The following is a 12,571-nucleotide window of genomic DNA, read 5'->3' on the forward strand; positions in this document are numbered from 1 at the left end:
AGGAATCAACTTTAGCAGAGGTGCCAATAATTCTGGAGGTGTGTGTGTGTGTGTGTGGTAAGCAGTAGCAATGATTCTGTTGGTAGTTAAGGATGGTGTGTGTGTCTGCCTGTTTGTGTGTGTGGCCCAGGTGGTAAGAGTAAGTCCGTGGAGCTTGAGGATGTGAAGTTCCACCAGTGTGTGCGTCTGTCTCGCTTTGAGAACGACCGCACCATCTCCTTCATCCCACCTGACGGCGAGTTTGAGCTCATGTCGTATCGACTCAACACGCACGTGAGTGTTCGTATCACGCTTTGGTGCCCTAGCTCTGTTTTTTGTGTGCATGCACATGCATGAGCTGGAAGTGTTGTTTTGGTTGGAGTGTTAATTGTCCCCAACTCATCAGAACGGAAGCCTGTAATGACAGAGTAGTGCCAGTAGGTGGCAATCATGCTTTAGCCCTGTGACATCTGTGTTGTGGTTCACCACGTACCATCTCTCCATTGATGTGTGCGGTTGAGGGTTGATCCATCTCTCTCTGACTTGCAGGTGAAGCCTCTGATCTGGATTGAGTCTGTGATTGAGAAACACTCCCATAGCAGAATCGAGTACATGATCAAGGTATGACCTCAGCAGCACCAACTGACCCCAGCTCAGCAACAATGCTCTCCTGTGTAGATTTTGTTATTCGTATGGTTAAAAACAGCTCCACAATAGTTATTCCAAATGCTTTCATTGTGTTGATTACATCACTAGTATTTTTAGTGACATTAGCACTTGTATTTCTTGTCACGCGTGTCCTTTTCTCCTCACCCAGGCGAAGAGCCAGTTTAAGAGGCGCTCGACCGCCAACAATGTCGAGATCCACATTCCCGTGCCCACCGATGCCGACTCGCCCAAGTTCAAGACCACGGTGGGCAGCGTGAAGTGGGTACCAGAGAACAGTGAGATTGTTTGGTCCATCAAGTCCTTCCCTGTGAGTAGACGGTTGATGGACGGGATTATTGTTTTGTTCCGTGGACCTCATGTTTGGTCGGCACTTACCGCAGAGTTCTGTAAAGCAGAGAACAAGAACTTATGGTCGTGTTGATTGTGTGTGTGTGTATTCATGTGTGTGCATTTGTGTGTGTGTGTGTGTGTGTGTGTGTGTGTGTGTGTGTGTGTGTGTGTTTGTGTGTTTGTGTGTGTGTGTGTGTGTGTGTGTGTGTGTGTGTGTGTGTGTGTGTGTGTGTGTGTGTGTGTGTGTGTTAGGGTGGGAAGGAGTACCTGATGCGGGCTCACTTTGGCCTGCCCAGTGTGGAGGCTGAGGATAAGGAGGGGAAGCCGCCCATCAGCGTGAAGTTTGAGATCCCCTACTTCACCACCTCTGGCATCCAGGTCAGTCTGGGCTCTGCCCAGTGCCCACACCTCTACACATCTGCAGGAAAACTCTTTTTGGTTAACACTTGAACGGTCTGCCTACAGAGACTATTACAGGTGGTTTGTTGAAATTCAAGTCTTTAAAATCGTTGTTGAATAGTTACTGAACCTTCATCACCGTAACCAAGCCAAACCCGTGACCTTAACCATAAATTGTGGCTTACAGTGTAGATGGTATACAAGAAAAGTGGGACTCAGTTTTGTTGTCAAAAAGACAATGGACAGACGTAGACCAACAATGAAATATTTTGTTAAAGGGCCGTTTTCTCAGGATTGCCCTGTCCATTCTGGAAAAATAAGGGAATAATAAAGAGGACATTTAATCCCAATAATTTTGCCTGCACAAACCGCATGCTGTCTTGTTGACTCTCTCAGTTGAGTTGTGATCAGGGCTGAGTAAGCACTTCCCAATCAAAACACAAGGTGGCGCCATTGCAACTGGCAGAGTGATCAATCTGCCCGTGTTGTAACGTGCTCCACGGAGCAGGTCCTCTACATAGTCGTGCAGTTTTTGCCAATGTGTTCCTGAGATGTTGAGGTAATCTGAAAATCAAAGTGGTCAATGTTTAGCCTGGGTGTTCCCATGCTGCCTTGCGCGCGATTTGATTCACGCTGCTAAGGCAGCCTGGAGACCATGGAGCAAATTTTCGCCTGAGATAGGAGACCAATCACAGAACAAGGGGGAAAGCAAGACGATGATGAGCTATGCACAGACGCATTTGATAGACATCCGTGGCACCCAATAAACGGATCTGGGCATTTTTTTCAAATACGAGAAAATGAACGCTTGGTTCCCAGACCACGTCTCATTGAGAAGTGGTGGCGCTAGCCAGGCTAGTCAATGTTTGCGATTAGTATAGTTTCACCACCACAAAGGCTATTTTCTGTTACTTATGAAGCTTTAGCTTGCTTCATCAGGGCATAATCTATATGTTGGGAGGAAAGCCCCGTAGCTGCGTGGAGATAATGGAGACTCTTCCAGTGCGCTGTCCTGCTTGGCACCTGCACACTGTATACCCCTCGTGCCTTGTGTCCAGGACGGGAAGGTGTAAACAGATCTGTGTGTTTTGGACGGGACTGTGAATGTGTAATGACCCCCCTCTGACCCACATCTGGTGGAGAGCAGGTGGGAGAGGGAGAAGAGCGGACTCCAGCTCAGGTTACTGCCCGCGACCCGCTTCATGCTGGGACACACACACACACACACACACACACTCACCCAAATACAGTACTCTCTCTTTCTCTCTCTCCCTCTCTCTCTCTCTCTCTCTCTCTCTCTCTCTCTCTCTCTCTCCCCCCCCCACACACACACACACATATGCTCAGTTGACCTGAGGTAGAGTTGGACTCAGAGTTCCACACATTGCTGGCAGGTTTGTCAGCAGTTGTCAGAGTGTGAGTTCTGTTGGGCGGTTTCCTCTCTGTGCTTGTGAATGGTGCAGGCATGATGACAATGCTGCACAGAATCCATATGGTTCTTTGGGCTCTGTCACAGATTGAGCAAGCCTCTTAGTTCCTGAGTGGTTTGTGTAGAAAAGTCAGCAAAGAATGTATCAGTGATGACGAATAATTGACTGCCTAATCCTCTGGACCTTCTGACTGCGGCCTGCTAGAAACACACTCTGACTGTGTGTTTTTGTCTGGACTGAGTCATCTTGTCTCTGTGTGTGCGTGTGAGCCTGGGCATGAATGTGTTATTAGTGTTTCCAAAAGTGAGCATGAACTTGTGATTTATGTGTATGTCATATGTGTGCAGGTGTGTATGCTTGTGTTTCTATCACTCCATATAAGCTCCTGTCTCTCTCTCTCTGTGTGTGTGTGTGTGTGTGTGTGTTAAGCATAACTTGCACATAAAAGCCCATTACATGTCAAACACTGACATGGAGAGCTAGTTCATCAAAGCTCCAGGACTGAATTAGGCCGTCTCGTATCCAGCCTGTCAGATGTCACCTGTCCTGTGGAACATGAACACAGCAGACGGTGTGTCCAGAGACCCAGCGTGTGACCAGGGGCCCCTCTCTCTCTCTCTGTGCCTGCGTTCCTGCTGAACTCCTTGCTCTGCATTGGTTTTTTAACGATAATTAGTCAGAAGTGATCTTATTTTCTCCCCGCGTTAAGGAGAGAATGAGCTAGGGAGGAGCGCAGAATTTCCTCCTTTGTGGAGTAATAAGTTGTATTAAAACTGCCCACACGGAAATCAAGGGCAGAAAACCACTGTTTTAATCCAATCTGCCAGCAAATGGGAAGGACTTTTGGCAGGGTTATGAAAAAGTCAGTCATGTTTTAATCGAATTAAGACACTGATTTACCCATTTAAAATTGATTTCCTCTTCTTGACCCCCCCCCCCCCCCTCCACACTTTGTATGTTCCCTTTTTCTTTTATTCTGTCTTCCGCGCTCCCCAGTAGTAGACTGTCGTGTCTTGACACATTATAGATAAGGATGTTGGGTTTTTGTTAGTTTGGATTATTTGTTTGTGTGTGTGTGTGTCTATTTGTTTGTTCTCCACGGCTCTCCTGTTCCATTCCATCCACCTTGCACCAGTGGAAAGGCAGGTGCACCGAGCTCGAGTCTTCCAACGGCACAGTGCCTCTTTGGCAGGTACAGCTGAGGTCTTCAAATGAAAAAAGGAAAAAAAGGAACATGAACAAAAATAAGGCTTTCGTAACTTTCCGTATTTTTCACCATGTCATTACTGGCGCAGCGCGGCATAGCGGGAGAACGCGAGGCCTGAGCCGGAGTTCACCGAGGTTAGCTCCGCTGTCGCCGCGGCGACTGGCAGCCATTTTCACACACACCAGTGGAGGCTCTGAGTAGAGAGGCCAAGAACCCGGAGCGAAACCGCCGAGGCGCTTTTTGATAATCTTCCACCCCCCCCCGGTCCGTGTGTGTGGTCGGGCTGTCTGCCGATGGGTTTGATGGTCCTGAGGCAGACATTCAGACGCAAACAAACACACACACACACACACACACACACACACACACACAGACAGACATGCACACCCACACACACATGCACACCCCCCCCCACACACACACACACACACACACGCACACACACTCACTTGCATTTGTGTGTCAAAGTCACCACATTAATTCTGCCAGCTCTAATTGGGAATGCCCCATCATGTCAGGAGACAGGAGGCAGTCCCAGGCTGGCCCCAGATCAGGTGCTTGCTTGGCAGTCTGGTGTAGCTGACCACAGCCTCTCATGGAGCGCTGAGCTGGGGCCCTGCGGCTACTCTCCAGACAAGCAGGCATGTTTGCAGCATTTAACAGCTTGTTTTTTGTTTTGGTTTGTTGGTTTTTTTTTTCTTCCTGCCATGATGGATGGAGTTCATTCTTTTAGTCACTTGTGATTGGGTATTCACTTTTTAGTGAGATGTGTGTGTGTGTGTGTGTGTGTGTATACAAGTTTGCTAAATATGTCATACAGGTCACACTTAATCAAATTCAATGCGCTTATGAGAGTGTCTAGCCATCAGATTCCCTGAAGTGCACCGGGCCGTGGACAAGGGCATGCACACACCACCGCAGTAATGAGAGGGTGTCCAGCACCGACCATCAGAACGCTTGGAGGGCCCTACTGTTCCCTAGAGACACCACTGCTCTGGAACTGCCAGAAAAGCAGCACATAGTTTACACTGATCGTGCAAGAGAATCTGAGGGAGCATGTGTGTGTTGGCATGGGATGGGGGTGTGTGTGTGTGTGTGTGAGTGTGAGTGAATGATTGGGGGGTGGGTGGTGTGTGTGTGTTTGGGGGTGGACTGATGGAAGGTGAGCGATTTCTCGGAGAGAGAGTGCCCACACACACACACACACACACACACATAAACACACACACATGTACGCACAACTATAAAATGCCATAAAAAGACCAACAGCACTCCAAACTCAACACAAACTCCTCACTTAATCCCAACCCATAATTCCTGGCTGCGTCGTTCAGAGCTGTCAGAGTCGGGAGTATGGAAGGCGTCTGTAGTCAGTTTTAGACTCCTGACTCTGTCTGTCTGTCTGTCTGCCTGCTGGCCTGGCGGCCTCTGTGAGGCGAGACACCACTCTGTGAGTTCGTGCCTGTGTGTGTGTTTTCTGTGTATGTGGAAAGGAGTGTTCTGCCATACCTTAATTGTAAACACCAGTTTTTACAGTGTCTCGAATCATTTTTAACCTGCGTAAAAGTGACCTCTGCTCGGCTGCCATGTTGTTGCGAATGGCTATTTTCATTCTTTGAGACAGGAGTGGTTCTCTTAACATGGAAAAATCTCTCCTCTCCTAAAATGTCTCAGGAGGGGTGCCATCCATTTCACCTACTGTGTTTTTTAAGATAAACTAGCATACTAATTAACTCTTACTGGGAACCACAGCTTGAACGCCAAGCTTAGCATGTCATGGTGGTACATGCAGTTACTGGCAAGAGCATTGGTGTAGTTTTGGCATGCCAGTGCTGTTGCTAAATCATCTCCAGAGACTTTCCCCAGTGTGAGCTGGGGAATGCAGTGGAGACTGCAGACATAGGCACTTTCAGGAGCCGCTGAGGGAACATGAATTTCTTTTTTTAGTTTTGTTTTTAAATTACTCGATCTATTGGGTTGTGCAATGTTGGCCGTTGGGGGCATGAGCATGACAACATAGTCACCGAAGGGGCAGAAGGTGCCAGTTCCTCAATCTGTGTGCCTATCTTAACCACTTCTTCATGTGCAGCTGCTCATGGCTAAGAACACATGAACTTTCCCAGGCTCCGATACTCTCGCTCCTCACTACCCAGATCCTGCTTGCTGTTGTAATGTTGTAGTGCGAGGCACGTGCTTGACCGAAACCGACTCGAGCGCTTTTTTTTTTTTTTTGTACCCACAAATACCCACACGTGTGCGCAGATTTGCGTATTAAAGTGTGTTGATGCATGGAGCCTTAATTTAATGTACAGGCATGCAAATAGAAACTTTTTCTTAAACTCGAACTTGCGTGACCTTGACAAACTGCAGCATGGGCGTGGGAAGTTTATTTAAAGTGTTACAAATGTGGTTGGAGAGATGGTTTGACTGGACGGTGAACTCCTGTCTTACGATGGCCCAAGCAGCCTGTGCCAGCTCGCATCTGCATTTAGTCCTGCAATTTGTTTGTGTAGTACAGTAGAACAATATGAGGCCACTATTTCTCTTTGGACGACTGTCTATGTGGTGAAAAGTATAGCATTTAAATGTGGCGTGGAAAGTCGATCAGTTCACAATGATGTTGCAGCTTGGTTCTTGGCTAGTTGACTAGTTTTTCAGTTTTTCCATGACTCTGCTCTGTCTCACAAAGTTCAGGTGACCTCTCACTTTTTTGTTTACCTCTTATGTTTGTTTGTTTTCTTGTTGCAGGTGCGTTACCTGAAGATCATTGAGAAGAGTGGTTACCAGGCCTTACCGTGGGTGCGCTACATTACCCAGAATGGGGGTAAGAACAGACATTGAATATTTGAACATTTTGTTGGTAGGCTGTTGCAAAGTTTGATGCATATCTGGAGCATTTCCTCTGCTAAATAAGTTTAACCAGTTCAACTATATTTATAAACCTAAGTTTGACGGAAATTCCCACCATTTCAGTTAAAATTAGACAATTCTACCCTATTTTCCACATCATAATTATCTGTGACATATTGCAGAATGTCCTAGTGTGATCCAGTTTTCCTCCCACAGTAAGGTTTTGTTAATATGATGTGTTGAAGTGCTGTAGTTTAAAAATGAAATGTCAATTTGAAGATGGCAATCTCTATAATGCTCCATAATGACCAAAAGTATAGATGGCATTTTGTTGGAAAGCAGCACAGCAAAGATTCCGATTCTAAGCCGTTTGTTGGCTATGTGTGTATATGAATGAATCCAGATCACTTGGAATAAGCCAGACAATCTAAGCATGTACAATATAGCATATATGGGGGTGAATCAATATTATTTTCTGTAGTAATGCCCAGTTGGCTGTCAGTGGCTAGTGTTTCTTAGCAGCGCCTGAAGTGGGAAATGCATAATCTGCCAAAACACTACACTACAACAAGGGCCACTACACCTGGCCAACACTTCCCTCACATAACCTGTAGTTGTTAGGAAAGCATTTTACGGAAAGCCGATGCAGAGTGGGCTGGGCTTCATCTGTAGAGGTTCCTAGCAAAGAGATAAGGAGTTCCACTGCATGCCTGTCAAGTGGAGTCGAGTTAGAGCAGCAAAACACTGTTTAAGCAATGACTTATTGCCAAATCCAGTCGACCCCAGAATATGCAATTGGACAACAATATTAACTCCTGATCTTGCGATGTTGAAACGGTGTGATGTTTCTCGTAAAGCCTCACAGTTGCTGAAGTGAAAGCGGACAGGGGGAGCTGTGTGAGGAAATTGCTCATCATCTAAAGACTCTCTGGAAGAGCGTTCTGAGCTCCTACTCTGGACCCGTGATGCAGGTGGTGCAGCATCAGTGGCAGAGAAACTAAAATATTGCCTTCCGTTGACCATGAATAAATGTGATGAACGTTGAGGGTTGTATAGCTCAGCCTGTTTGTCTGATTGGTCCTCTGTGTCCCTCTTGTTTCTGTTAACCAGCACAATGTTGTTGGATTCGACTAATGACAAACTGACGCTTATAGGCTGCTTATAGTCTTGCCTTTCGGCAGTCATCTTGACAGTGCCTCTTTGCAGATATTTCACCCAAACAAGATGAATGAATGGAGAGAGACTCCACATCTGTCATACATGGCATTAGCTATTAACTAGCAAATTATGTTTCAGGTTGGCTGATTGGCTCATATTGTGTATGCACTAAATTTTGCTCTGCCGCCGTTCGGTGCATATAATCTGAACTTTTCAGGTGAGACGAAACATCAGTTGTGTTTTTTCTGTCCATGTGATTGGCCAAGGCAGGCCTTACAGTTACAGATCTGTCATATTAACAGTTACAGTGACCCTCATTGATTTTTCCCTACAGTGATTTGTCTCTTTCCTTGTAATGTCTCTTGACGGCTCCTTCCGGTGGCTAGCTAGCGTTGTGTAAGCGCTGCGTGTCCCTGCTCTCCCCTGGTCCACATCCTCTCCTGCAGTTCCTGCCTTCTTGCGCTCTCCCTGTTCAGGGTGGAGCTACCCAGCTGTCACAATTAGCTTCTTTTCTTCTTTTTCTTGATCTTCTTCATTTTCTTTGTCTTTTTTTCCTCTCCTGATTTCCTGTCGTTTGGGTCTTTTAATTAAGTGAGTCCATTTCCTTCTGTTTGCAGACTACCAGCTCAGGACCCAGTAGAGGAGAGATGCGGATCACCGTCCCTCATTCATCATCAAGGGCCGTCAACAAAAAGAGAATGAGAGAGAGAGAGAGTGAGAGAGAGAGAACCCCCAGTCCCAGTTTTTCCACGGACCACCAGTGTCTTTATTGTGAGTGCGTGTGCGTGCGTGTGTGTGCGTGTGTGTGTGTGTGTGTGCGTGTGTCTGACTGTATGAGAGAGAAAGTAGGGATGAGCATGTCTGTGTGTGAGTCAGATCATGTTCATTTCAGAATCAATGCAAAACAAGAGGTTTACTTAAACAAACAAACAAACAACCAAAACCCCATCTTAATCTCCGCTGCAAACCCACTAGCAGGCCAGTTGTTCATGAAGGAGGAGGGACTATTTGACGGTTAAAGAAATCACACATAGCTTGGCCAAAACCTCCGTTATGTTATATTAGTCACTAACATGACCGTCTTTGTAGGTTAGCTGTTACAGAGAAGCTGTGCGTAGGGAGGTCAACAAGTAATTTCCGCTCGCACGCTCAGTCATCATCAGTGTCATTGAAAGGTCAATCTTAAGAAAGTATTTTTTATTTTTTGTAATCAGTATTTTTACCCAACCATATTCTATGTCAAAAAGTTTCAGTGTTAGTATTTATTGTTTCTTTTGTGTTTGTGTGTGTATGTTTTTTTTTTTTTTTTTTCTTGTCCGTATTCAATTCAGTATTGCCAGGACTGTATTGAAGGTGAATGTTCAAACCACTGTTGCTGTTTTAGTCTTCAGTTTACAGCGAGGTGGAGAGACGTCATGACTGTCTACACTTAGAACGCTGTTAGTCCGATGTTTGTTCGCTTTAGAGCTCTTTGTGCCATGTCGAAGCAGGTTATCGCTTTGCTTAAGCTAGCACTTAATCTTTCACTCCCATCAACAGACCTGCATGTAATATTTGATGCCATTCTTATGTTTTGACCATGGATAAAAAGTTGTACGCTTTTTTATGTTCTATGAAATGACACTTAGTAAGCCAAAAGAAAAATACAATAAAGTTCGCAGTGTTGCCATGATTTAACTCCCCTTTTTAAAGATGGCCATGAGTGGAAGTTTTAGGGTACAGTGCTGTCAGTTAAATTCCTATCAACTTCCTCCCACATCTCTCAAACAGTGGATCTGTCTTTACTCTGGAAATCATATAAAGTACCTCTTTTGAAAACAACTCAGTCTGTCTGCTGTGTCAGCTTTGTTCATGACCGTGGGCTGTTGCAAGAACCAGAGGTGGGACAAAGTCACTGTTAGGCAAGTCACAAGTAAGTCTCAAGTCTTAACGCTGAAGTCCAAGTCAAGTCCCAAGTCAACACAGAGATGTCCCAAGCAAGTCCAAGTCAAGTATTACCAACAGGGCTCTACAGTGCGCCCACTTCACTCGCACATGCGAGTAAAAATGATTGCGTGCGAGTGCAAAAAAATATTTAGGCGCACTGGTGCGATTGACTTCTAACCATGTCAATGTTTGTCTACAAAATACACTGCAACATCGAGAAACATTACTGGTGCAAACCATAGAATCACGTTGCGAATGCAGCATAAAAACCCATCAACGTTAGCAGTTTCGCGTTGTGACTCGCTAGTAGTCGCTTCTGTCAAATCCAAGAGCGTGCAGGAAAAGCGGAAAGTTAGACTAGCCAGCCAAGATGCAAAGATTGAAGAAACTAGATGTACCGCATAGCGGTACAAAATATGACCGCCGCTCAGTCCTGTACATCCGTTCCGCGAAAATAAATCACACTTGAATTTGTCTCCATCTTTTACTCCATCCCCCACTCTTGAAACTTTTGTGTATGCTTGTTTGGCATGCCTGAGTGTGTGTGTGCGGCTGCACAGAAAGTAGCCTACTGGTGCTGAAAAGGTGAATAGATTGTAGAATAGCCAAAGAAGATGTAGCATTGTTAAAAAAACTTTAAAATCTCTAAACAATCACAAGTAGGGCAGTTCATCACAGTTCATCCATTGCAACTGGATTGATGAAAGATCACTTACACCTGTAGGCTACATTTGTATTTGGGAAAAGCAAAAGGTATCAGCATAATTTTATTTATTTATTTATTTATTTATTTATTTATTTATAAACAAAAACATCTCTGTCAGTTCCATGCTGTTTTCAACAGCTATCAAAAACAAAGGTAATTTTTGGATGGATGGATTTTTTGTGAATGTTTCTTCTTCTACATAAGATTTTAGTCATCTTTAGTTCATGTGATACTTTATTGTCAATGCACAAATTAAGTAACAGTAGTCTGAAACGTTATTGTTAATGCACAAATTAAGTAACAGTTGTCTGAAACGAAATGCTGTTTTACATCTAACCAGTGGTGCAAATAACTGACATGTCAAAATGGGCCTTGATGAAATGCGTCGCTAGACTGTTCATACACATTTTAACGGGCCAAAGTTGAAGAGCTGTTGTCCGTTATTGTTCGTGCAAATATAGGCTGATTCATGTTCCCTTGCATTGTGTAACTGAGGTCCATGGCTAGTCTGGCTTTCACCAGACCAAGCTCAATCTTTTAAGAAATCAAAAAATAAATAGCAGGCAGATCAGGCTGGGTTCACCCAGCCTAGTCCATAGGCACCCGATATTGTTTAATTTTCCGATAGAGATATCCACGCTCTGCATCAGGGAGTTATGACAAAACTGTAACTAACAAACTAGATCCTAATAGAAAGCTGTTAGCTTCCCTAAGCTACAGGTAGGCTTATAAGGTAGGCCTATTTACAACATAAATTGTCAATAGGCTATGCTGGCGACACAAATAAATTCTCCTTTGGAAACCAATGGCTTACGCCTTACAGTATCAAGCGGACTTAAACTGCCATATCGTGGCAAAAAGTTGTAATAAAATTCACGCAGCTCCATGAGTTAAGGAAAGCGCGAATGAAGTAGCCACTTCTAAATGGGACCCACTACACAGTAGCTTAAGGTGTGTTGCTAAAGCAGCCATAATGAAATTAAGGTGTCATTGTTTGGATACTTCACACACACATGATTTTTAATTTCACATTTACTACCAACTGCCAAGCTGGAATCAAAACACATCGATTCCCCTCTCACACCCTGCACGCACTTAAAACAAATAAACAGGCGTCTCAGTCTCACGCATGTATAGGCAAAACTGTATCAGACCGGTGTAAAGTTGGTAAATCTTCCATTGCACAGAATGATTTTTGTAGCATGTGCAACAAATGACAGTCGAAAGATACAATTACAGTGCTGCTATCCATAGATATACTAACATATCAGTCAGTATATATATCTATGGCTGCTATCAATTTGCTTGGTATAACAGCATTTATAGTTTTCTACAAATGCAATCAATCAAATTGGCCTCAATCACTCAACGGTAACATTACCTAGGTCCTTATTGATATTATAAGATTAACTCACCTGCAGTAAAAACCAAGCATGTCCAATAAACATCCTCAGATTTATTTCGGCTTCAAGAAGAAATGGGAATTACATTTCATGTGAACATCGTCCTATCCTTATTAGACGTTCTCTGCGGTAAACTACAGTCCTTGTAGGAAGCGTCCATTGTTTTTCCCAAGGGGGCAGGCGAACGTTCTGAGAGCGTAGACACTATCGCCCCTGATCCACTAGCACGCGATGCGAATTCCCCAAATCGCTACGCTACCCTCCATGAAGACGCTTTGATGGGCGTTCCCTTTTGTAGATGTATGGAAACGGCAGGGCAAGAGCAGGTAGCCTAGTAAACAACCAAACAAAATGTTTCCCTCCACTATTTTGAAATTACCGAGGGAAAGTCACATCTATAAATTAGTTTGCAAGTTGGGCGGTCATTTCAATCATGAAGTTGTCTCTGTATTCTAGCCAAACATCATAGGCTACAAACACGGAAATGTAGACACTGCTATGATTATTTTTTCTC

General features: G+C 44.6%; 1 protein-coding gene across 1 annotated transcript in view; it reads left to right on the forward strand.

The window, feature by feature from the left end:
* Positions 1-9,847, forward strand: part of ap1m1 (adaptor related protein complex 1 subunit mu 1) — a 29,311-nt gene extending 19,464 nt beyond the window's left edge. The window contains exons 7-12 of the mRNA XM_076293801.1: positions 131-273; positions 529-600; positions 797-955; positions 1,231-1,356; positions 6,763-6,838; positions 8,640-9,847. Coding sequence (XP_076149916.1) covers positions 131-273; positions 529-600; positions 797-955; positions 1,231-1,356; positions 6,763-6,838; positions 8,640-8,662 — 599 coding nt within the window. The 3' untranslated portion in view covers positions 8,663-9,847. The remainder of the gene's footprint in view (positions 1-130; positions 274-528; positions 601-796; positions 956-1,230; positions 1,357-6,762; positions 6,839-8,639) is intronic.
* Positions 9,848-12,571: the final 2,724 nt, after the last annotated feature.

Source organism: Alosa pseudoharengus, unplaced genomic scaffold (genome assembly GCF_046254945.1).
Source record: "Alosa pseudoharengus isolate Yale_2024_CS ecotype anadromous, Long Island Sound unplaced genomic scaffold, YU_APseudo_1.1 YU_APseudo_1.1_scf_2, whole genome shotgun sequence".
Lineage (NCBI taxonomy): Eukaryota > Metazoa > Chordata > Actinopteri > Clupeiformes > Clupeidae > Alosa > Alosa pseudoharengus.